Source organism: Onychostoma macrolepis, chromosome 02, assembly GCF_012432095.1.
Source record: "Onychostoma macrolepis isolate SWU-2019 chromosome 02, ASM1243209v1, whole genome shotgun sequence".
Taxonomy (NCBI): domain Eukaryota; kingdom Metazoa; phylum Chordata; class Actinopteri; order Cypriniformes; family Cyprinidae; genus Onychostoma; species Onychostoma macrolepis.
In genome coordinates, this window is record NC_081156.1 from 15,716,672 (window position 1) to 15,742,530 (window position 25,859).

The 25,859-nt window shown below is 37.2% G+C and overlaps 3 protein-coding genes across 3 annotated transcripts in view; 1 reads left to right on the forward strand and 2 right to left on the reverse strand.

The window, feature by feature from the left end:
* The window catches only part of fbxl7 (F-box and leucine-rich repeat protein 7), a 66,815-nt gene that overhangs the window by 40,417 nt on the left and 539 nt on the right, over positions 1-25,859 (reverse strand). The window lies entirely within an intron of this gene.
* Positions 252-6,061, forward strand: ralab (v-ral simian leukemia viral oncogene homolog Ab (ras related)). The gene is made up of 5 exons (XM_058745704.1): positions 252-671; positions 2,936-3,118; positions 3,202-3,410; positions 3,542-3,716; positions 4,007-6,061. The coding sequence occupies exons 2-5, from the start codon at positions 3,017-3,019 to the stop codon at positions 4,127-4,129; spliced, it is 609 nt and encodes a 202-aa protein (XP_058601687.1). The 5' UTR covers positions 252-671; positions 2,936-3,016; the 3' UTR covers positions 4,130-6,061.
* Positions 5,708-7,885, reverse strand: mplkip (M-phase specific PLK1 interacting protein). The gene is made up of 2 exons (XM_058745714.1): positions 7,349-7,885; positions 5,708-7,118 (listed from the first exon to the last, which is right to left on the reverse strand). Exons 1-2 carry the CDS (start codon positions 7,688-7,690, stop codon positions 6,921-6,923), a joined length of 540 nt encoding a protein of 179 aa, XP_058601697.1. The 5' UTR covers positions 7,691-7,885; the 3' UTR covers positions 5,708-6,920.

Consider the following 25,859-nt stretch of genomic DNA (forward strand, 5'->3'; position numbering starts at 1 on the left):
AATAACTTACTAAAATAACTTCTTAATTATATTAGTTATGGAACTAGAAAGTTACTGACATGACAATCCAGCTCACCCTCACTACGGGCTTCAGTAAGAGATCTGTATGTAATTTGTCAACTTCATAATCACATAGCAGTTTTAGTGGCTAGATTCCTTTGGGTTGAACTACTATAATAACGTGGGCAATTGCTATTTCATTGAAGGCTACACATGCCTATTAAAAAGCACAAGCATTTTCTCCTGGCGGTGCTGTACAGTTATCCAGGAGACCTCTAGGCGGACAATTTTCTTGTGGTAATGACGTCGCAAAACATAACATTTTAGTTTGAGTCTCTACTGCACACCTGGTACTGTAGACCTATCATCGACAAGAAGACACTGGAATTATAGAAAGTTTTAAAACAACGCTAAAACTATTTGTAGTTGAAAAAGACGGAGACGTAACCCATCGAGTTATGTGGCATTATTTAACACGTTTAGGTCTTAGCATATACGAACATTATTTTCTTACTATTCACAAGTAAACTGGTAGTCTGTGAAGACCAAGCCCAGCCAGCCGAAGCTGTCAGCAGTGCTGCTCCCTTCTGAGTCATGCATTGAAGCAAAACAAATCTGCTTGTAGCAGCAAAGCTAACAACACGTCGACCACGCAAGTGCCCGTTCATTTGGTAAGTATCTGATTTGTACACACTTTTTCTATAACTTTTATTGTGATAGCACACTGCCATTCGTTTATTTTATTAGATGGTTTGATATATCACCACGTACTAAGTACTCAAGCAGTACGTTTTCCCTATTAGCTGTGGAGTGCTAAAACCAAACCCTCCCTTAAACACGGAAGTGGCAGTTAGCGCGCTGTCGGTATTTAAATATAACAGGAAAATCACTTGTGATTTTACCCTCAAGTGCTCGTGAACTACAGCAGCCCCTCGTGCTTGTCATTTTGACACAACCGAGTTAGCCTGCTAGCTCAGCAGGAGTCATTAGCTGTATCAGTGAGCACTTGAATGGTCGGGACCCCCTTTTTGAATGACCCCGGCATTAGAATAACTTGATGCCCTCACTAGTCTCTATTGAGTGAATTAATACAATTTGCGCATGTCTCGTTTTCCTGTAAACGACTGTAGCAACGGAACAGGTGTCAAATATCACGCGCATGTGTTGTAGACGTTGTTTAATTGTTATGGAATGGATCACGACCCAAATTTAGTTTATTTATTTGTAATATAAATAAGTCCTCCGCAGTCCGCTCTTTGTTCGTAAAACATATTTGCATATACAGCTACATTATAGTGAATCTCGCAGCACTTATTTTAGATTTTAAATGATGGTGCTGCATATAAAGGCCGTTGGAACTAATATTTACTAAATAGGCTATCTACACTGTCAGAATATTGTAGCTTTTTGGGGTACAAAAGCAGTTCCCTTAAATGGACAACTTTGTGCTTTATCTACCTATCCATCCATCTATAGATAGATATATAGATATAGTTATTTGTTTCATATTTAATTATAATTAATTCCATACAATATAGTCTGTTTTGAAAGGCTAATGAGTCAATATACTGCTATAATGACAGACAATGTTAATTTTGAAGTACAGGATATCTCACTTGTTTCCTTTGACCTTGCAAACTGTATGAATTAACAAAAGGCCCTTTCATTGCTGTATTCTAATAGTTACCAACCAGTTCAAAACCATAGCCTTTGGTTCAGAAATATTAACTTCACTTTATGCCACATTGCAAGCCTGTAACATTCTCATGTGTTATTAAAATGAACCAGGACCACAAACAAAAGCATACTGAGGCACCTTTATAGAAATGTGATGCCCCATTAGTCAAGTGCTCATTTAAATATTCCATTCAGTTTTTTTCTCACTCTTTGTGCCAAGCTTGTTAATGTGGCGTCAATCATGTGGAAGCAGTCAACGATCCTGCTTAATGTATGCCACACCCTTTCCATATACACCACAGATGAGCTGTGTAAACTGAGTAAACCTAAGCAACTGCTGTTGTTAACAGTCTGCACTTGAGTCAACAGCAGTAATCCTGTATTATTGTATAGGGACTCCGCCCATGATTTCAGGTTTTCTAAGAGGTTTTTTTTATATATACTCATTACATATAATCACATTACACCTATGAGCTATAGTCTCACAATCTGGACAGTTGGTTACTCTTGTGTTTTAAAGTTTGATTTATTTGGCTATATGGAAGCAATTCATTCCACATTGATTACAGTTGATAGGAAGATTAAAAAGGATAAATTAATCCTGAAAATGAAAATTCTGTTATTTACTCAAGATATACACTATGCGATTCCAGACCTGTATGACTTTCTTCTTCTGTGGAACATTAAAGATGATATTTTGAGAAATGTCCCAGTGTTTTTTTTTGTCTATACAATGGAAGTCAATGGTCACCAAAACTGTTTGGCTATCAACATTCTTTAACATATCATTTTTTATGAAGAATGTCATACAGGTTTGGAATGACATGAGGGTGAGTAAATGATGACAGAACTTAAAATTTTTGGGCGAACCATCAGCAGTTCTTTAAGAGAATTGTCAAATGTATGTGTTTTTTTGCTTCACTCTAGTAAACAATGATGTCAGTGTCAGTTAGGAAGGGAACCAACAAATGCTATGCTAGCTTTTATGAGAAGCCTCATTGTTTTAGCATTTTCTCAGGGGACCGAAAAGAAAGTAGGCCTGTTATTATCATTATAAACAGGGTGAATGATGGGAACAAGACAAAGCTGATTATTCACAAGTAACACCCCAAACATGTTTGACTCACTTGAAAGGGTGCAGGTATATGTGCAGGTATATTATTAGTAATGATTGTTGGTAATTGTTCCTGAATGACTAAAATAGTTACTGCTGTACATAAAACACCATTCTTTATCATCTGCTCTCTTCTTCTCAAAGTTCTTCCTTCTAGGTTTCCCTTAATATCATCTACCTCTGATTTTTCACTACATCGCCACCCATCTCTCGTTACTTGAAGCCATGGCTGCTAACAGGAATGCTTTGGCCCTTCACAAAGTGATAATGGTGGGCAGCGGTGGCGTGGGCAAGTCAGCACTAACACTGCAATTCATGTATGATGAGGTAAGACTTAATATTTAGGAATTTCACATCATGTGTACATTGAGGTTAACCACAAAGTATAATTGTGCTGATCTCTTTCAAAGTTTGTGGAAGACTATGAGCCCACCAAAGCCGACAGCTACAGAAAAAAGGTGGTTCTGGATGGAGAGGAGGTTCAGATCGACATCCTCGACACAGCGGGACAGGAGGACTACGCTGCCATTCGGGACAACTACTTCCGCAGTGGAGAGGGATTTCTCTGCGTGTTCTCCATCACAGAATCTGAATCCTTTGCTGCTACTGCTGATTTCAGGTAGAGAGATGACTTGAAAACTGGTGATTAACACAACACTGGTATTGCAGTGTACAAGTCAAAAGCTTGGCTAAATATGTTCATGCAGCAAAACATATCCAGAGTTTTCTCATTTTATCTTTAAACTTCAGAGAACAGATCCTTCGGGTAAAAGAGGAGGAGAACGTACCTTTCCTGCTGGTGGGAAATAAGTCAGACTTGGAGGACCGACGGCAAGTCGGGGTGGAGGAGGCCAAGGCCAGAGCAGATCAGTGGGCAGTAAGCTACGTCGAGACTTCTGCCAAAACCCGTGCCAACGTAGATAAGGTAGGCCATACAAAAACTGGTTTGGCAACCATTACATTTGATACATTTAGGGATAGTTCAGTCAAAAATGAAAATTGTCATTTATTCACCCACATGTTGTTTCAAGCCTGTATGACTTTTTTCTTCTGTGGAATTTAAAAGAAATTGTGAAGAATGTTCAGGTTTGGATGACTTGAGGTTGAGTAAATTACAGTTTTTCATTTTTAAGTGAACTATCCCTTCACTAAACAGAATGAATCATTCTGTATTAGCAGTACTAATGATTCATACAAACTTCATAATCTCTCCAGGTGTTTTTTGATCTCATGCGTGAAGTCAGAGCCAGAAAAATGGAAGATGGCAAAGAGAAAAATGGAAAAAAGAAGAGGAAAAGTTTGGCAAAGAGAATTCGAGAAAGATGTTGCATTTTATAACGACTGGGTCATACTATAACACTAACATCTTTTCTCTACCCTTCCACTGCTTCCAAAAAAAAATCCATCAGGTTTCATCACTCTACAGGCAAAAATGCTGGAGATTATCTCCTTTAAACACATTTCTTCTCGGTGTTGTTTCTCAATGGGTATAAAAGGGCAGAACATCAAATATGCATTAAAATTACAAATGGTATCAAAGGTCTGACATATCAGATAAAAACATTTCTTAGCTCAAGCACACCAGAACTGACTACTATAATCATTTTTAATGACTTGTGATTCTGTTTACTTTAGTTGAATGAGTACCTTTGATACTCTAAACTCTTGATTGCTAAACACTAACACTATGGGAAAAATAATACTACAAACTATTTGTTAGCACGTTCATGGTGTGTTTTGAGAATTTAAACCACCTGTTCTGTTTTACTTCCTAAAGTAAAGCCTTAATGTTACAAAAATACAAAAATGTTGGGTGTCAAGCTGCATAAATGCTTTTAGGTAATTTTCTAAAAGAAAATTATAGCTACATATCTTTGCCTAACATAGGCAATGCTAAATATTACCCAAACAAATGCTCAAGTGATTAAAAATAGCTAATAAACACAGGAATCAATTGAGTTGATTCTTAATTGGCTCTTTTCCCAAAAGCTTTTTTTGAATTCAGACAGTTTAAAAGGGTAAAAGCCCATGCATTTCAGAAAACTGGCACTGTCCTTTATTTCAGTTTAATAAGTCTAATAGTGCACCAAACTCGTGTCAAATATGTGATTTAACATAACCCAATCTCTCCTTAACCACACATACATAAAATATTTGTAGTTAAAGGGCTTATTCACTCATCCCTGTGTGTATGGCACCAGATTTAGAGGTTTGTATTGTGCTATCTAGGGGTCCCAAATTACACATAGATTTAGCAATTTAGAAGTGAGAACATCATTTAGCTTGAGTTGACTTAACTGTGAAAACAGGTTGGAATGTTTTATTACACAGATTGAATTGTGTACTTTATTATAACTTATATGCAACTGAATATTTCTTGCTACGTTTATCCTGTGTAATTATATTTTCTATTGTAAATTAAAATTTTCTGAAGTTTAGTTCTAAGGGTAAGAGTATATTGTGAAATCATGCTCACTCATACTAAAACTAAGAAACTCTAAGGGCTGGACACAATCTGCTTTTCAGACACCCGCAGATCTGAAGTAAACTAGAATCGTCACCCTTTGATGAATGATTTTGAATAAGCACATCCATGTGTAAATAAATGTGAGGTTGACCGTTTATTTCCACATTACCGATTTTTACTTTTGCAGCTAAAACTACACTGTTTCTTTTAAATGTTAACTCTGTGACTGTCTTTACCCAAATCTTTATGTGTGTACTGTGGCATATTCAAGTCCTTTCCTTTTGTTTAGTCAGTCATAGTGGGTTACTATCCCTCAACAAGCTCTTGATTGGTCTGTTTGTGCGGCAAGCGTGCCATATGGCAATGATGCTGACATATCCACAGCAGATGCCTCAAGAGACCCCTTATTACTTTAAAAAGTGACTTTTGAGCGCAAAAAAAAAAAAACGTTTACAATACAAGACATTTTATTATAAGCCTCTATTGTTTGAGTCTTTCTTATACACTTAGATACACTTTCATTCTATATTTTGGGCGTCTCTTGACAAAACGCTTAACATGCAGAAATCTGAATTCAAAATAGCGTAAGGGCAAATTATAAGCTTTATCGAAAGAACTAGCTGACAACCAATACAAAGAAAACTGACAGCACTGATGTAATGTAATATTACAACAGTAATTATGGTGATATGAATGTTGAATGAAAATGAAATGCAAACATTTAAGCATACTGAACTTAAAAAGAAAAAGTAAAATGTTATGTTTCTGTTACATTAATAAAATCTATTTTTGTAGACCTCCAATATGATTCATATGGTATATTGTACAGCAAAAACGTAATGCCTACAGAAAAGACTGAATTACAACTTGCAGAGATGTATAGTAATGTTACGGTGTGTTATCTACATTATTCATGGTAAGATTAATTTTGAAAATATTAAACATGGTTTTAGTAAATAAAGCGTAACAGATTTCAACTTGCAATGTTTTTTGACAAGGACTGTATTGCATTACAACTTTTAATTATATTTGGCTTATAATTCAACAATAGTTCTTTGTGGGCTGTTTATGATTACAATGCCTGTTGCCAGTCTATGGTTTTATATATATACAAAAAAGAAATGATCATAGACTGTGATAAAACCAAAAGTTAAAAAAACAAAATAAACAGTCCATAGAAAATTAGTAAAGGAGCCAAACTTACAAATACTTGACCTGACCTGTTCTAGTTAACAGCACACAGTCAATATTGAGAGGTAGATGGATGTGTTGATCAGACATCTTTTGTTAGACTGCATTTTGAGCTTGACGACATATTCCTCTGAATTCAATGAAGGATTTGCAAACTCCATGGGAGTGGGCCAGAGATGGCAAACTACTATGAATAGGCTGCCAGTTACAATAGCACCCCATTTTTATGATCCTGTCCTTGAGGTGCAGATATAAAAGTAAAAGAGAATGTCTCTTTATACAAGCAAGTACATATGATTTTAGAAAATGTTGTGAAGTCAGTTTCTCAAGAATTATTGCTGGTGAATCCTGCCTCAGGTCCATGTGTTCGGCTGGCTCCGTTTGACTTTAAAAAATTAGTGCACTACTGGTGCACTAAATAAAAAAGGACTGTTCAGTGACTTTTCCCTTTCACTGAAGTTAGATAAAGTTTTAATTGTAGTACCTCCCTTGTCTGCTTGTATTGGTTTGTTTGTTGTTGCATTTAGACTGAGTTTGTGTAACTGAGATGGGCTGTAGGTCAGCCCAGGGATCTTGGAGCATTGATGGTTTGTAATATTTTTCCATATCATTTGTCCCTCTCTCCCTGCCATGCGCTGACCCAAACGGTGTGGATGTCCGTGGTGAACCCTTAAGGAGAAAATTGTCATGCAGAAAGACGTTAAAACGATCACAGTTACTCACAGATTGTATAGTAGTGTCCTAACCAACAACAACAAAACAAACGCACATAGTTCGCTGAAATGAACTCGGATTAGAGCAGCAAAATACCGCAGAGAAGTGAAATTACAGCACAAAAATGTTTAAAACTCAAATTGCGCATTAGTATTTTAATTTGGCCCTGAACGCGAATGAACTACCTGATATCCAGAGTGTCGTCTGGGACTCTCATACGGCGAGCGTCTGAACGGTGCGCCGCGGGGACTGGGGCTCGATCTGCGCGGTGTGTGAGCCGGAGACTGACCGTTAAAATACTTCCCACCACCGCCGCCGCCGCCTCTGTTACCACCAAACTCTCTCGGTGGGGTATTGGGAGAACACTGTCCAAATCTAGGTCCAAACGGCGGCGGTGGTGTTGAAAATGCCCACGGAGGCGATGGAAACATACTCCCTGTCCTGTCGAAGGCTGGAGGCGGGCTGCGGAAGCCTGCGGCCCGCGGACCTGAGCCCTGACGGGGATGGCGAAACTGTGGTCTTTGCATCGCGTCCTGATCTGTTTCCCAAACCTCGAAACGAGTGTATTTATAACGTGACGCTCTTAAACCCGTTTTTCACTTAGCATAACAAAACAGCACGACCCGGAACAAGAACAGTCTCTCGGTGATTATCATTTGAATACAGTCAGTGAAAGACTCGGTACTGCCGCCTATTCTCATGGCGCGTGAAGCGCCCATTAATCATCGAAAGTACCGATAAACGCCATCCATTTAAGAAAAGTTTCAGTGTAGTTCAGACAATCGTTGCCTCAAGTATTTATTTTATTTTATTTTATTTTATTTTATTTTATTTTATTTTATTTTATTTTATTTTATTTTATTTTATTTTATTTTATTTTATTTTATTTTATTTTATTTTATTTTATTTATATATATACATACATATATGTGTGTGTGTGTGTGTGTATATATATATTTTTTTAATTGTTATTTTTTTAGCCTTATTTTGTATCAGTTTATACATTCCCTTTGGATCAAACCCATCCCTTGCTGTTGTCAATATGATGATAAATGTTTAAAAAAATTATTTATTTGTTTGTTTGTTCACAAACCAATTGACTGATCTACCAGCACCAAACCTGCATGGAAATTCACGTTGGACTTTTCAACTGCTTATATTTTTAGCCCATCTGGGAGATAAATGTGTAAATGGTAGCCTTTCTTACACATTAACAGTTTTTTTTTCTCCTGTAGTCTAATTTTTCTCCAATTTCACTCCTCTGCATGCGCTTTTCTCTACAATTTCTCTATACTGCATACCAAAAAAAAAAAGAATTATGTAAAGTTGTCTAAAACCTGCATCAAATTTAGAATTAAGAATTCACACCCTGGGAAGTGCATGGGATTTTATTTTATTTTGTATTTTATTGAAAGCAATGTTTATATCTCTTTATGTATTACTAAGATATTTGTGAGAGCCATATCACTGTGCTTAACTTTCTTCAATGTAAAAAATATTTTTTGAAGTTGTAAATAAAACAAAGATTATTGAGGTATGTTTAACAAGAAAATACTATTCAGTTTTTATACTTTTTATTTTAATGTCATGTGTTCTTTCCGTTTTAATTATTTATGAAATTCACTAGTATTCTGAGTGAAAATTATTTGAAAGTAAATCCTACACTCTGTGTGTGTGCATGAATTTGTTCGTAATGTCTTGGATACTAGATGTTTAATTTAGGCTGAAATGTAATTATAAACCTGCACTAAACACATTATGTGTGTGTGTGTGTGTGTACGTACATTGGAAAGTAAACGGTTGTTTCTCTTCAGCTGTCAGTAGAGGTCAGTGTAACCATTACTTTTTACACAGTCTTATTAGAAAATAAAGGAATGAGCAGATTAATGTGTATTACGAATCTTTGCACTATAGCAAAGCACAGTTAACGTGTAAAAAAAAAAAAATCCCTACACTCTCTGTGTGGAAGGGGCCAGGGGTCCTGTTGTTGTGAATAGTCCTCTGTTGAGGTCACATCCATGTTTTATTAGCTGTGCTCTTGAAAACAGATCATAATTCATCAAAGACAAAGTTTTGTGCTGAGAGGATAAGAGGTTTATAGTGAGGAGGAATTATGCTTTCCCACAGCACTTGAGTTCTGATTCAGAACTGCTGATGGATTGAGTTCTCAAGCATGTTTTCTTTTAATACATTATTTTGTTCATTTCAAAGCTCTTTTGTCAAAGTGTCATCGGTGGAGCAGTGTTTGGTTTTGCTATTTAATTTGGAAATCAGCATACCGAGAAAGTGTGGCCTTAAAAGGCAATCTAAAGCTTGAGACATTACGTTTGGGACCTTCCACTAATGGTTGCAGTGAGAATACATGGCATTTGAATTTTCTAATTGTCACTACTAAGTAATTTAGGAAAATAATATAAGTTGTAAATCATGGTGTTAGTTCATTTGGATGCTGTTTTTAGATCATTCTTTCAGTGTTAGAAATTTCTCAACTCCGATATTAGGTTGGCAGACCAACTGCAGTGTTTCTGTCCTGCCTGAGAAAGACAATGATGACCATTAGTGGGCTAAAGATCAGACGCAGGCTTGACTGGAATAACCTGAAAATTGAGTCTGAAATTAACAAGCAAGTACATGCACACCAAAAATGCAGACTGGGACATGAGGCATGCTTTTGTCTGCAAAACGTGAGGAACAAAATGTTTTATGGGACAAAACTGTGTCACTGAAGGCATAAGCCATCTCATTGAGAAACAATGTGGCACTCAGATGAACCGTGTTCCCACTTAAGTCTCCCAGGCAAGTGACCTATTTCCTCACACCCTAGATTTTGCTCATGTTCTAGCCCTCCGATTCCCATGTTTACTGAGTTCCCAGACCAACTTTGTCCCACCTCAAATGCTCCTCCATCATCCACCCACTGGAGGCTGGTCACTTCTACAATTTTCTTTGTTTACTGTTATTGTTGCAGTCCTAAAAATACCCTGAAACCTTGTTTGTTCTTGCTATGACGAGAGTACTCGAAACAAAATGTGTGTGAAAAAACAAAACAAAAAAAACAAAACATTTTATACCACATTTAGTTTTGCTCCTTGAATTTTATTGGCCAGCTGCATTCCATGAGCGCTGATATACAGTCCATCCAGTAGGTGGTGAAAGATGACCATCTTTATGAGTGAATCATTCATTCAACCGATTCTTTCAAAATGCTAATTCATCATGTTCTATATAGTGGAAATTTAATTTGAATTGACTAAATTTGTTCTGTTGTAATTGTTATATAACCTACCAGCAATGCTTGTGTCCAAAGTGTTCATTGGATGTGCACTTAAGTATCTTGCTGAATATAGGGAAGTATGTATTCTGATATAGCATACTTAATCATTGAATTTTTCATTCAAACGATTCTTTCAAAATACAAAGTAACTGTCAATGCTGTGTAAAAATATATATTTTGCTAGTTTGCAAAAATGTAGGCCTGTTTCTCATGTGCACTTTGCTTCTGAGTCTCTAGAGGTCATCTTTGCTTTAGTTGTGCTAAAGAAAACTCAATCTGTTTTACTGGACCAGTGTCTATCCTCTGTCAGTTTGGAATTTGCTAATGTCTTTAGATCCCAAACTAAAAGTCAGCTGCAATAGTGAAGATTCTTTCCAACTTTCAGTAAGATCCATGAAAATCTTGCTCTTGGCAATTTGGCACATCATGGAGAAGATACCTGCTAAATGTTCAAGTGGTCATGTCCCAAATATTTTTCCTATTTATATTCTATTATTAAAGCCATGTCAGGCCTTTTGTTCATTAATGTTTTTTGGGATATACTGGCACTAGCTCATGGACCAAACTTGAGGTCAGTTGTTTGGGAATGTGTTGTTGGGACATGCCATTGGTCTCGGTACATCAGAGGGCAGAGCAGTACCTCCACATTCAGAATTTCTCAGCATTGGTATACTCATGCTCTAATAATCAAATCTTGTCATCTGGCTTCATGCTTTGTTGATCACATGCAATTCGCACCCGCTTCTCTCTGGCTGCTTCATTGTAATTCTTTATGCCACAACTGTTTGGGACACTATGAACAACTGAGGACTCATTGGCATGAAAATGAAGAGCCATCTCTAAACCGTTTCACAGTCTTTTATATAATGTTTCATCTTTCTTAGAATTTGGTGAATGGGAAAATGGTGCAGTGTACTTAAATAGCTACATGTGTAACATGCTCATTCATCTTAGTTTCAGAGGAAACTAAGGAATCATGATGAATGGTGCTGTTGTTTGTGGACTCTTAATGGAATTTGGGAGCTCAGGGAATCTGTTAGAGGAATTGGAGGAGTTCAAGGCAGTGACAGATCTCAGGTGAGCAGTAGGTTGCACCTGCATCCTTCAAAAGTTCAGCAGACTGAAACTTTTTTGAGTTAATCCACTTCTAGGCTTTGTCGTCACATTTTTTCCCCCTTTTTGGCAGCTGTGCAGAGCCTCTAATTTTTTATTTGACCCTGGAGAACTGTTCACAGATGGCGTGAGAGAGTTAAATCTTCTTGTTTCCTTCAATCAGTCAACATGGTCTCATAACACGTAATGCTAGCGTCAATCATCATTCTGCCAGATAGCACCTGAATTTCCACCCACATTCTCTTAACATTCTTACGAACATGTATGTGAAGTAACATAGCATCCTTGTGATATCAGATAAATGTCTGAGAGTTGAATTCTGGGAAGAGTGCAGCAGACTGATTAAGATAATGACTTGAATATTCCTTAGAGTGGAAATATCTTCTTCCTTTGTCTGATCTCTCACAACATAAAAAACAGCTGGTTGTTGGTTTTTTTATATACCAGTCGTAAGAGGATAGATCTAAACACACCTGTTTGAGCTTTAGGGTATTATGAGGATATTTCACTAATTTGTTTTCTGAGCACATCCAGACTGATTTCTGCAGGTGTGGGTGACACAATTGAAAAAGTTTCTTGAACAACTTTATGCTGTCCTTCGTGAGGGCTGGGATGAAATCCCAAACTCGTGACTGAGATATGTAACATCCTTTTTTCACTTCACAAGCAAACCTTTATTCTCGGATTAAACAATGCACCCTTGAAATGCCATCCTTTTGATGGGTAATGCTGTTTCATAAACACAGTTGTGAAAAGAAAGAATGTATGTGTTAACAGATTAATTGATCGATGACAATACGTGTATTTTTAGACCAATTAGGACTCGAGCCAGAATAGATGCCGGTTCTTCCTCCCTGCCAAGTCTGGATCGGAGGTAGCAATCGGTTGTGTGAATAACTGGGGAAAACGCTCGGCTTCGAAACATGTCCGTTGCAATCCGTGTGGCAAGCGAGACATGGGGTCATGCAGGAATTTTTCCAAACAAAAGAAAATAGTTGGATCTCTGCAGATCAAATAATAGTTTAGTAAATATTACATAAGATAGTTTGAGATCGTAATATGGCTGCCAGAGAAATGCCCAATCTTGCATATAATGGCTCTGGTGTTATATAATACTGGTGGCCTGTCCACTTTGTCTTGTTATCAACAACATTTCACATCTTGATTAATTTAGCACAGCCCACAATGTAATTTGGACACATTTTACTTAAAAGAAACAATAACTCTGTAACGTGTGTTTCATTAGCGTGCCGTATGAATTATACAGCTTGTAAAGGCCATAAATGGAACAAAGGGATTTTAATGAGTGTATTAAATGAAATATGAGGAGGTCAGTAAAACACTTAATTTCATCCAGCAGATATTGAGGAATGAAGGCATTTTTAAGGCAATATTTTATCTATGATGATCACATTTACCAGTCATGTAGCCTACTTGACAAGTGATGAAGGTTAAATGAATGAAATGTTATTGAACAGATTTCCTAAATTTCTCTTTATATCTTTCTTTTGATGTAACCATGTTTGATGGACTTATCCTGTAGTCAAGCATGCACTTTCTTCCTGCTCCTCGCAAGACAATCAAAAGGCGTTTCTGTTTGGTGATAATGTGAGGATTTTGCCATTCTAAACCAAAGTGCAAGCTAAGAACAACACTAACACGCCTCCTGTGGAAGTTTGTATTCATGCACGCCCAATTTACCTTGGACAAGAGTTGTTGATATTTCTGATAAAGAAGGATCAGGCAACTCCTTTTTCCTGCACTGACAGAGGTAGTGTTTGCAGCACTTGATTAGATATCCACATTACAATAATTTGCTAAGGTATGTCTGTGAAATAATCTGTACTTGATACTTTTGGATGGACAGAAATACTAATCCAAAATGTCTAGGCATTTTTCAGGTTTTTTTTTTTTTTCTGTACAGTGTGTGTGTGTACTTGTTTATGCTACATTGTGGGGACCAAATGTCGCCAAAAGGATAGTAATACCAGTGAATTTTGACTTTGTGGGGACATTTTTTAGGTCCTTAAGTTTATAAATCATACAGAATGGAGTGCACTGAAAATCTGAAATAGCAGAATGTTTCTTGTGAGGGGTAGGTTTAGGTGTAGGGCGATAGAAAAAAACAGTTTGTACAGTATAAAAACCATTATGCCTATGAAGAGTCCCCACAAAAAAATGGAAACCAGTGTGTGCGTGTGTGTGTTGAGAAATATTAAATATTAATAGTGTAAACATTACAATATGTCAGCTATTTTCTTTTTGAATGTGTTTCATGTGTCACATGATCCTTCAGAAATCATTGTAATCATTGCTGACTTGGAGCTTAAGAAACATTTATTATTATTACCAATGTTACAAATAGTTGTGCTACTTAATGTTATCGTGGAAACCAAGATACTTTTTCCTTTGATGCATAGATGTTTCAAAACATTTTTACTTTTTTCTTGTTTTGAAATAGAAATTCTTTTAATGTCCTTGCTAAATAAAAGTATTAATTTCTTAAACTGATTGACACTGGCCCAAAACTGCATAATGTACTGTATTGATTCATCTTTTTTATGGATATTTAATTATGTGCGTATAGGGAGCAGAACAGTTTTAAGAGTGGAACAGAAGATCATTACTATTTCCTAATGCTGAACCTTCATCTATCATGTTAAGCTTGTATGCAGCTGGAGAAGCTTGAAAGTGGGGAACAGTTTCCCAGTTTTCTAAAGAATCCGCTTCTAAAAATGAATGGCTTTTCAAATTAAGGCATCTGACTGAGTCAGTGGAATGTGAGGTAGAAAGGTCAGAATGAGAGATGAGAGTTGCACGCATAACAATTAGGGGAAAAAAGCATTTATTAACTGACTTTAGTTCATTTGACTAAACTTAGTGCAACATTGCTCCAAATGTATCCTTGTGAGAGTTCAGTGGATAATGATACCTGCCCTTCAGGTATGAGCACAGCCGAGTGAATGACACCACAGAGACACAACTGTTGATTAATATATCCTGTGCACCGTCTATCACACAGCACAGGTCTTCCCAAATGTCTAAAGCGCTTCTGTCCCACAGATGCAGAATCGGAATGAACATTTAATGAGGTCCTCCAGACAGTGGACACTCCCAATTTGTATTAGTTCATGACAGCAATTTACAATGAGTGATACTCCCAGAGATTAATGAGACGCCAGGATCATCATGATGATTGTCAGGTCAAACAGCAAGCAGTAGAGAAATTATTGTAATTATTATAAAATGTTTTTGTAGACAGACAACTTGCTTGTGAAGTCATATGGCAGTCTGCATAAGGGAGTGGAACGTATTCATCCAAATGAATTTACATACCCCAAAAAACCCAAACCCCAGAATCTACTTATGAAGTGAATCATCTAGATTCAGTCAGATGTACTGAAGAGCAAGATGTTTGTGTGTTTGTCACGGAGTGTAGAACTTGCTGATGTCTTTTAAACAGTGAGTGAATAGTTCAATCCAATTTTTTCATATTGCTTGTAATGGTAATGAATGGATTTTCAAGTTACTTTCTGCTGTGTTCTGCATAATAAGTGTGGCAAAAGTAGGCTCACAAATAAATATGCGCTGCTTAGACATGCATTATGAACAGGCTAATACATGCAGCTTTTTAAGCTCCTCTTATCAAGCTTCATTCGTTTCATAAAATTGCCATATAATTTCATAGACTGCTTGCACAAACATGTATTCAAAGATTTTAGCAAAGTAATCTTTGCAATGGCTGCACGGTATAAAAGTGTATTCATGAACTACAAAATTAATGCTTTATTGAATATCTGCAACATAAATTATGGACTGAAGAATATTCATTTAGCCAACACTTTTAGCTGAAGTGTAATGTATATCATAAACGTCTGATTTTCTCTAAACAGTTGATATTTTGAGCACAGAAATCTAAAATGACAAACATATAGACTTATACATTTACACAGAAAGCAATTAGAGGACACATTGAGCACATTGGCGTCTGAGCCCCTTTTGGGGAACGTCCAGGGACACTAATTAACCAAACTGAAATGTCCCAATTCTGCTGTGGCTGAACTGTGACCACAGACCTGTCAACCCTTGCACTTGGGTCAGCACGTGTAGACCCACATTTTCTCCACCAGCAGCTTCTTTGTCTCTGCAATCAATGGGATTTTTTTTTAGTATTATTAAAAAAAAGAAAGTTCACAATACTTTGTAGCTGATGCACACAATGTTCTGTATTCACTGCCGTCTGAACCTCTTTTCGGCATACATTTGTCCTGTCCATTTACTTCACATGGGCAACAAGCCAGAGGCATTAATGGGCCGGTGCTAAGTATGTCTCCACTTACTAATTCTCATCCTTTACACTGAGTTTGACTGGATAAATGAAGGAATGGACCATCAACTGCTCAATCAAGTGTGTACTGAGACAGACAGGGCAGAAGCTGTTGCAATGTGATGAATAGCCGTTTTACTGAAAAATATAATCTCATTGACCTCCTTTCATTTGGCAATGATTGTTGCAAACCCGTTCTATTAATTGGAGAAGTAACATTTGCGCTTTTTGTCCTGAGCTATTATTTGCACTGGTCTGTCATTTCTGTCAAAGCGGCCTGTAGGAGCCGTCCTAACAGCATCTCTCCAGGATCACTCGAGTACTCAGTTAACCTCTAGCCTGTCCCAGTTCTCTGCTCTCCTTCAGAAGCATCTTGTGAACAAAGAAACAAAGAAGCCTCCTTGTATATACATATATATTGGAAGGGTTAATTTCTAATAGTAAAACAACTGGATGCTATTGCATCTGAATGTTTGATGAGAACATCTGTAAAGTGAGGACATCTCTGTGTGTGTGTGTGTGTGTGTGTGTGTGTGTGTGTGTAGCATAGGTGCATCTCAAGAAATTAGAATGTTGTGGAAAATTTCATTTATTTCAGTAATTCAACTCAAATTGTGAAACTCGTGTATTAAATCAATTCAATGCACACAGACTGAAATAGTTTAAGTCTTTGGTTCTTTTAATTGTGATGATTTTGGCTCACATTTAACAAAAACCCACCAATTCACTATCTCAACAAATTAGAATACTTCATAAGACCAATAAAAAAACATTTTTAGTGAATTGTTGTTATGTTCATTTACTGTATATGTATCATGGAGGTGATCAGTTTGTGGCACTGCTGAGGTGGTATGGAAGCCCAGGTTTCTTTGACAGTGGCCTTCAGCTCATCTGCATTTTTGGTCTCTTGTTTCTCATTTTCCTCTTGACAAGGTTCAGGTCTGGTGAGTTTGCTGGCCAGTCAAGCACACCAACACCATGGTCATTTAATCAACTTTTGGTGCTTTTGGCAGTGTGAGCAGGTGCCAAATCCTGCTGGAAAATGAAATCAGCATCTTTAAAAAGCTGGTCAGCAGAAGGAAGCATGAAGTGCTCCAAAATTTCTTGGTAAACGGGTGCAGTGACTTTGGTTTTCAAAAAACACAATGGACCAACACCAGCAGATGACATTGCACCCCAAATCATCACAGACTGTGGAAACTTAACACTGGACTTCAAGCAACTTGGGCTATGAGCTTCTCCACCCTTCCTCCAGACTTTAGGACCTTGGTTTCCAAATGAAATACAAAACTTGCTCTCATCTGAAAAGAGGTCTTTGGACCACTGGGCAACAGTCCAGTTCTTCTTCTCCTTAGCCCAGGTAAGACGCCTCTGACGTTGTCTGTGGTTCAGGAGTGGCTTAACAAGAGGAATACGACAACTGTAGCCAAATTCCTGGACACATCTGTGTGTGGTGGCTCTTGATGCCTTGACCCCAGCCTCAGTCCATTCCTTGTGAAGTTCACCCAAATTCTTGAATTGATTTTGCTTGACAATCCTCATAAGACTGCGGTTCTCTCGGTTGGTTGTGCATCTTTTTCTTCCACACTTTTTCCTTCCACTCAACTTTCTGTTAACATGCTTGGATACAGCACTCTGTGAACAGCCAGCTTCTTTGGCAATGAATGTTTGTGGCTTACCCTCCTTGTGAAGGGTGTCAATGATTGTCTTCTGGACAACTGTCAGATCAGCAGTCTTCCCCATGATTGTGTAGCCTAGTGAACCAAACTGAGAGACCATTTTGAAGGCTCAGGAAACCTTTGCAGGTGTTTTGAGTTGATTAGCATGTCAGCATATTCTAATTAATTGAGATAGTGAATTGGTGGGTTTTTGTTAAATGTGAGCCAAAATCATCACAATTAAAAGAACCAAAAGCTTAAACTACTTCAGTCTGTGTGCATTGAATTTATTTAATACACGAGTTTCACAATTTGAGTTGAATTACTGAAATAAATGAAATTTTCCACGACATATATATACAGTGGGAACGGTAAGTATTCAGACCCCCTTAAATTTTTCACTCTTTGTTATATTGCAGCCATTTGCTAAAATCATTTAAGTTCATTTTTTTCCCTCGTTAATGTACACACAGCACCCTATATTGACAGAAAAACACAGAATTGTTGACATTTTTGCAGATTTATTAAAAAAGAAAAACTGAAATATCACATGGTCCTAGTATTCAGACCCTTTGCTCAGTATTTAGTAGAAGCACCCTTTTGATCTAATACAGCCATGAGTCTTTTTGGGAAAGATGCAACAAGTTTTTCACACCTGGATTTGGGGATCCTCTGCCATTCCTCCTTGCAGATCCTCTCCAGTTCTGTCAGGTTGGATGGTAAACGTTGGTGGACAGCCATTTTTAGGTCTCTCCAGAGATGCTCAATTGGGTTTAAGTCAGGGCTCTGGGTGGGACATTCAAGAACAGTCACAGAGTTGTTGTGAAGCCACTCCTTCGTTATTTTAGCTGTGTGCTTATGGTCATTGTCTTGTTGGAAGGTAAACCGTCGGCCCAGTCTGAGGTCCTGAGCACTCTGGAGAAGGTTTTCGTCCAGGATATCCCTGTACTTGGCCGCATTCATCTTTCCCTCGATTGCAACCAGTCGTCCTGTCCCTGCAGCTGAAAAACACCCCCACAGCATGATGCTGCCACCACCATGCTTCACTGTTGGGACTGTATTGGACAGGTGATGAGCAGTGCCTGGTTTTCTCCACACACACCGCTTAGAATTAAGGCCAAAAAGTTCTATCTTGGTCTCATCAGGCCAGAGAATCTTATTCAGGTGTTTTTTAGCAAACTCCATGCGGGCTTTCATGTGTCTTGCACTGAGGAGAGGCTTCCGTCAGGCCACTCTGCCATAAAGCCCCGACTGGTGGAGGGCTGCAGTGATGGTTGACTTTCTACAACTTTCTCCCATCTCCCGACTGCATCTCTGGAGCTCAGCCACAGTGATCTTTGGGTTCTTCTTTACCTCTCTCTCCAAGGCTCTTCTCCCCCGATAGCTCAGTTTAGCCGGACGGCCAGCTCTAGGAAGGGTTCTGGTCGTCCCAAACGTCTTCCATTTAAGGATTATGGAGGCCACTGTGCTCTTAGGAACCTTAAGTGCAGCAGAAATTTTTTTGTATCCTTGGCCAGATCTGTGCCTTGCCACAATTCTTTCTCTGAGCTCTTCAGGCAGTTCCTTTGACCTCATGATTCTCATTTGCTCTGACATGCACTGTGAGCTGTAAGGTCTTATATAGACAGGTGTGTGGCTTTCCTAATCAAGTCCAATCAGTATAATCAAACACAGCTGGACTCAAATGAAGGTGTAGAACCATCTCAAGGATGATCAGAAGAAATGGACAGCACCTGAGTTAAATATATGAGTGTCACAGCAAAGGGTCTGAATACTTAGGACCATGTGATTTCAGTTTTTCTTTTTTTAATAAATCTGCAAAAATGTCAACAATTCTGTGTTTTTCTGTCAATATGGGGTGCTGTGTGTACATTAATGAGGGAAAAAAAATGAACAAATGATTTTAGCAAATGGCTACAATATAACAAAGAGTGAAAAATTTAAGGGGTCTGAATACTTTCCATACCCACTGATATATATATATATATATATATATATATATATATATATATATATATATACACACACATACAGGTGCATCTCAATAAATTAGAATGTCATGGAAAAGTTCATTTATTTATATATATATATATATATATATATATATATATATATATATATGGATAGATAGATAGATAAGATAAGATAATATAAGATAAGATAAGATATTTACCCATATTTTTAAATATGCATTGCAAATCAATGTCTTAAAGTTGAAGGAAATGTTAATAAATGTTACGTAAAATGTACTGCAAAGACATTTTGACACACACTGTCGGTCAATAATTGAATGTTTTTGAAAGACGTCTTTTATGCTCACCAAATACTGATACTGATTCTTTAATACTGATATTTACTAATATTTGATTATCGGTTATCATCAATTGTTATTGGTGCTCAATTAATAATAATGGTTATTATAAACCTTTTTTGCTGCTTAGTATGTTTGTGAAAACTTTACTAAGAATTCTTTTTAGAATTCTTTAATGAATTAAATTAATTTCAAAAGAACAGCATTTATTTAAAATAGAAATATTTTGTAACATTATAATTGTCTTTACGGTTGATCGATTTAATGCATCCTTTGTTGGATAAAAGTTTATTATTATTATTATTATTATTATTAAAAATCTTGCTTACCCAAAATTCAGAATGGTAGTATGGTAATGGGAATATAAAAATATTACATAGCACAACTCTTTTCAAAATGAATAATAATAAGAAGAAATGTTTCTTCAGCACCAAATTGTCATATTGTAATGATTTCTGAAAAATAGTCTTATTTGCGATTTAATGTATCAAATATTCAAACATTTTATTTCAAATATTTAACGTTTATTGATTCCCTACACAAACATAGCCATAAATTTATGATTTTTTTTTTTTTAACCACTTAGCTGGGTTATTGTAATATGAGATTTGAAGTCATGAGTCTTACAAAGCATCAGGAAATATGGTACGCTGTGTAATAGTTTTCCCATAGCAAATCATGTTAAAACATTTAATGCTATTGATAATATACACATTTTGGAGGACATACAACTTTAGAGAAACCTACATTTAAAAGTCTCCAAACTGCAATACCTGCAGTCATGAGCTGGAAAACTGGAAGAGAGCCAGAGGGAAGAGATTTATGGTTTTGGGCTCGAGTATGTGGGAGCCGCTTTGTAGTTAGTATGTTTTTTCCCCAGGAGGTGCTGTATCTGTGTAAAGACGACCACACTTCTTCCATGAAAGCCACACAATTCATCCTGGCATTGTAAAAGCCTTCATTTGCATGCGCTCATTATTTACCTCTCATGATTGCCTAATCAAAACAAAGAGCCTGAGTGAGAGAGAATATCCTGGGATGAATTATGGCCAGCTGTTCACGGTGTTTCAAAGATATTTTCACACCTCACATCCTCTAAAATTTCACCTTTTGTCTTGAAATTCAAAAGGCATGATACCGTGAAGTGTTTCTGCAGAGATCAGCGGCACAGGAAAAGAGCTTAACCATTTCTGTCAGCTGTTGAAACTTTTTTCACTTAACTCTCCCTGTGGATTTGAGCGGTTTTCCAGGGATCTGAGATTGGCTGCTGTAAAGCTGTAAAAATCCCCTCTCACATACACTTATATTCTCTCATTCGCTGACTTTTTACTTTTTAACTTTACTGGGAACAAGGTGTTGGTCATTCAAAACTGCATTTCACATTATCACTACAAAATAAGGAAACGTTTGTTAGGAACTGAACATTATGCAGTTCTTTTGGCTGTTGTAAACCTGCAACAACCTTTTTGACCAGTTAAAGAAGTAGTTCACCCAAATATGAAGATTTGATAGAAATTTACTCACCCTCCAGTCCATCAAGTAAAGTCTTGTGAAGCCAAAAGCTGAGTGTTTGAGACAAATCCATCATTAAAATGTTTTAAACTTCAAACCATTGCTTCCAGCTAAAATATGAGTCCCCTGTTCATGCATTGCTTTCTCCAGTGAAAAAAGTAATCTAATCTGAATAAGGAGAGAAATATGCACAGATCAAGCACTGTTTACAAGTTTAAAAATCCAAAACATTTCTAAACAAATATGTTGGTGGATTTTGATATGAGAGAACAACAGGGGCGATTTCACTGGAGGAAGCATTATTATGGACTCATGGATACTCAGTCTAGAAGCAATGGTTTAAAGTTAAAATGCCTTAATGATGGATTTGTTTCTTACAAACACCCAGCTTTTCAAATTATTAACATTAGATGATGGATTTGAGTCATGTGGATTACTTGTGGTGTTTTTATCAGCTGTTTGGACTCTCATTCTGACGGCACCCATTCACTGCACAGGATACACTGACTGGTGGGCATATGATGCAATGCTAAATTTCTCCAAATTTGTTCTGATGAAGAAACAAACTCATCTACGTCTTGGATGGTCTGCGGGTGAGTAAATTTAAGCAAATTTTAATTTTTGGTGAACTACTCCTTTAAGATTTCCATACAAAACAGAAAACACATTCAGTTTAACATTAAAAAAGCACAATGCGTCCAGTCAGAGGAAAAAGGCACAGGGTTCTGGCAAGGCACAGAATGCAGAGGAAATGACAGTTGATTAGTTTAAGAAGATAAAATATAGATCCAAGCTCATGATTTCAGCTTACATTGCTCAATAAACTGTATCCCTCTGTTACATAAAAACAAAAACATACAGATCTAAAATCTTTTAATCTATTAAAATCTCAGTCTGTGAATGATTAAAATGCAGATGTGTGTGGCGGTGTGAACAGTTGCTAATTCTGTAACAGATTCTGTGTCATGTGAGTTCTGTCTTCAGCAGATGTTCTTACACTGATCACATTAAGAGCTTCTCACCCAAGTTGCAAAAGTAGTGCACATTTTACCCCATCGAGCTCCTGTCTTATCCTGGAAGATCAGAAGGCAATAGTTATATTCCCACTGTCCTTCCCAAATACAGTTCAGAATGGTTTACGGAACCTAAATTCTAAGTTTGTTTTATACTTCAGTGTAGTTGTTTAGTGTGACATACTTGAGTCATGTTCATCCATCCATGGCAATGTCTATAATTTTACAAAATAATGTTGTCCTGGCTCTTTATAAGGACCAATGAGCAGAGTTAGGTCTAAAGTGAATTAGCTGTAACAGCAATGTTGTAAAACATTCTGTAAACATATGACTTCTAAAAATATTTTTACTCACAATTTCCATCTGGAATAATTTTTTAGAGCTTGCCATAACTAGAAAATGCATAAAGTGCCCATAGTGTTACAAGATTTGATTAATTTACATCACTTTTCTAGGTCTAGAAATCAATCATATTTAAAATTAGCATTTCATTTATCGAGGTTTTTCCAAGACCGTTGTTGAGGGAGTCATTAAAATAGGAAATATCAGTTTTTGCTTATTTTAAAGCTTGTTTTTCATTTTTAAATCATTTTAATGCCTCTTTAAGGCTGCGGGCCCAGGCCCTTGGGTTGAGAACTGGTCTAAATGAAATAGTATGAATATATATTTTTTTGTATTGGTATAAATTAAGTTGTAAAAAGTAGGACTTTTGTCATTAAAAATACAATTCAGTACAAGTATTTAGTTTCAATATTACTTAGGTAAAGTTCAAATTCACTTCAATTTAATATACCCCTGATTCCTTTTAACCACAAAATATCTGTCATACTGTCCTCTAGCATTATAATGCCATACTAGCATTAGGGATATGTCTATGTCTCCTTTATACACAATGTGTTGAACAAGTTTTCAGAGGTCAGGCATCATGTGTTGTTTTAATAATTTTGTCTCTGGTCAACAAGATTATACAATATGAAAGAAAAAGGACATACAGGTGTATCTCAATAAATTAGAATGTCGTGGAAAAGTTCATTTATTTCAGTAATTCAACTCAAATTGTGAAACTTGTGTATTAAATAAATTCAACGCACACAGACTGAAGTAGTTTAAGTCTTTGGTTCTTTTAATTGTGATGATTTTGGCTCACATTTAACAAAAACCCACCAATTCACTATCTCAACAAATTAGAATACTTCATAAGACCAATTAAAAAAAAACATTTTTAGTGAATTGTTGGCCTTCTGGAAAGTATGTTCATTTACTGTATATGTACTCAATACTTGGTAGGGGCTCCATTTGCTTTAATTACCGCCTCAATTCGGCGTGGCATGGAGGTGATCAGTTTGTGGCACTGCTGAGGTGGTATGGAAGCCCGGGTTTCTTTGACAGTGGCCTTCAGCTCATCTGCATTTTTTGGTCTCTTGTTTCTCATTTTCCTCTTGACAATAACCCATAGATTCTCTATGGGGTTCAGGTCTGGTGAGTTTGCTGGCCAGTCAAGCACACCAACACCATGGTCATTTTACCAACTTTTGGTGCTTTTGGCAGTGTGAGCAGGTGCCAAATCCTGCTAGAAAATGAAATCAGCATCTTTAAAAAGCTGGTCAGCAGAAGGAATCATGAAGTGCTCCAAAATTTCTTGGTAAACGGGTGCAGTGACTTTGGTTTTCAAAAAACACAATGGACCAACACCAGCAGATGACATTGCACCCCAAATCATCACAGACTGTGGAAACTTAACACTGGACTTCAAGAAACTTGGGCTATGAGCTTCTCCACCCTTCCTCCAGACTTTAGGACCTTGGTTTCCAAATGAAATACAAAACTTGCTCTCATCTGAAAAGAGGTCTTTGGACCACTGGGCAACAGTCCAGTTCTTATTCTCCTTAGCCCAGGTGAGACGCCTCTGACGTTGTCTGTGGTTCAGGAGTGGCTTAACAACAGGAATACGACAACTGTAGCCAAATTCCTTGACACGTCTGTGTGTGGTGACTCTTGATGCCTTGACCCCAGCCTCAGTCCATTCCTTGTGAAGTTCACCCAAATTCTTGAATCGATTTCGCTTGACAATCCTCATAAGGCTGCGGTTCTCTCGGTTGGTTGTGCATCTTTTTCTTCCTTCCACTCAACTTTCTGTTAACATGCTTGGATACAGCACTCTGTGAACAGCCAGCTTCTTTGGCAATGAATGTTTGTGGCTTACCCTCCTTGTGAAGGGTGTCAATGATTTTCTTCTGGACAACTGTCAGATCAGCAGTCTTCCCCATGATTGTGTAGCCTAGTGAACCAAACTGAGAGACCATTTTGAAGGCTCAGGAAACCTTTGCAGGTGTTTTGAGTTGATTAGGTGATTGGCATGTCACCATATTCTAATTTGTTGAATTGGTGGGTTTTTGTTAAATGTGAGCCAAAATCATCACAATTAAAAGAACCAAAGACTTAAACTACTTCAGTCTGTGTGCATTGAATTTATTTAATACACGAGTTTCACAATTTGAGTTGAATTACTGAAATAAAATGAACTTTTCCACGACATTCTAATTTATTGAGATGCACCTGTACAATACAGTCAAATGTTTCAATACAGCACAAATACTGCATTTGTTACAAACTGCCAATCAAATTGCCAATCATAATAGAATCATAAGAGACATAAATTGTTGACTGCAAGGCGAACAGTTGAAAGATTTGAGCTGGGAATGATTTTTCTCACCACAGAGCAGTGAAGAGCACTTTTCTAGAGTGGACGACATGCATACTTCAGACTTGACTGAAACCACATGTCTGAAGCTCTATCAAATGGAAATGTTTTCACATCTGCTGCTTGGAAAAAGCCTGTGAAAATGAATTAGTATCTAGCAGATTTTCATGTGATAGATGTACAAGCATTGAGCAAGTCAATGAGAGAGCCAACAAGAAAGCCACTATGCATTAAAAGTTATTTCTTACTGCATGTTTAAACAGGTTGAAAATCACAGTGAAGTCAAAATGAACAGTTCAGAACATTGCAGTGCTTATAAAAGTTTTTTTTTTTTTTTTTTCTGTGCACATCATTTGTTTTAATGATAGATTTGTTGTTTTCACTTCACAAGACAGATGGACTGGATGGATTCTGACGGCACCCATTCAATGCAGAGGATCCACTGGTGAGCAAGTGATGTAATGCTAAATTCCTCCAAATCTGTTCCAGTGAAGAACAAATTCATCTACATCTTAGATGGCCTGAGGTTGAGTATTTACAGCAAATGTTTATTTTTGGGTGAACTATTCCTTTAACAGTATCAATTTAGTTTCTATGCTTTGCATTAGCATGAAAAAAGGTCCAGCATCACAGATGTCCCAGAGGTGCACTGCTTTGTCACCGTCATGACGAACTAAACACCAGGGAGCAGCGGTTTGTGCCCCAGAGGTCACCTTGATCTAGAGATCGGTAGGAGGCTGGTGGACGTCAACATCCCACCACATGAAAAAGCCTATTGATTGAAGAA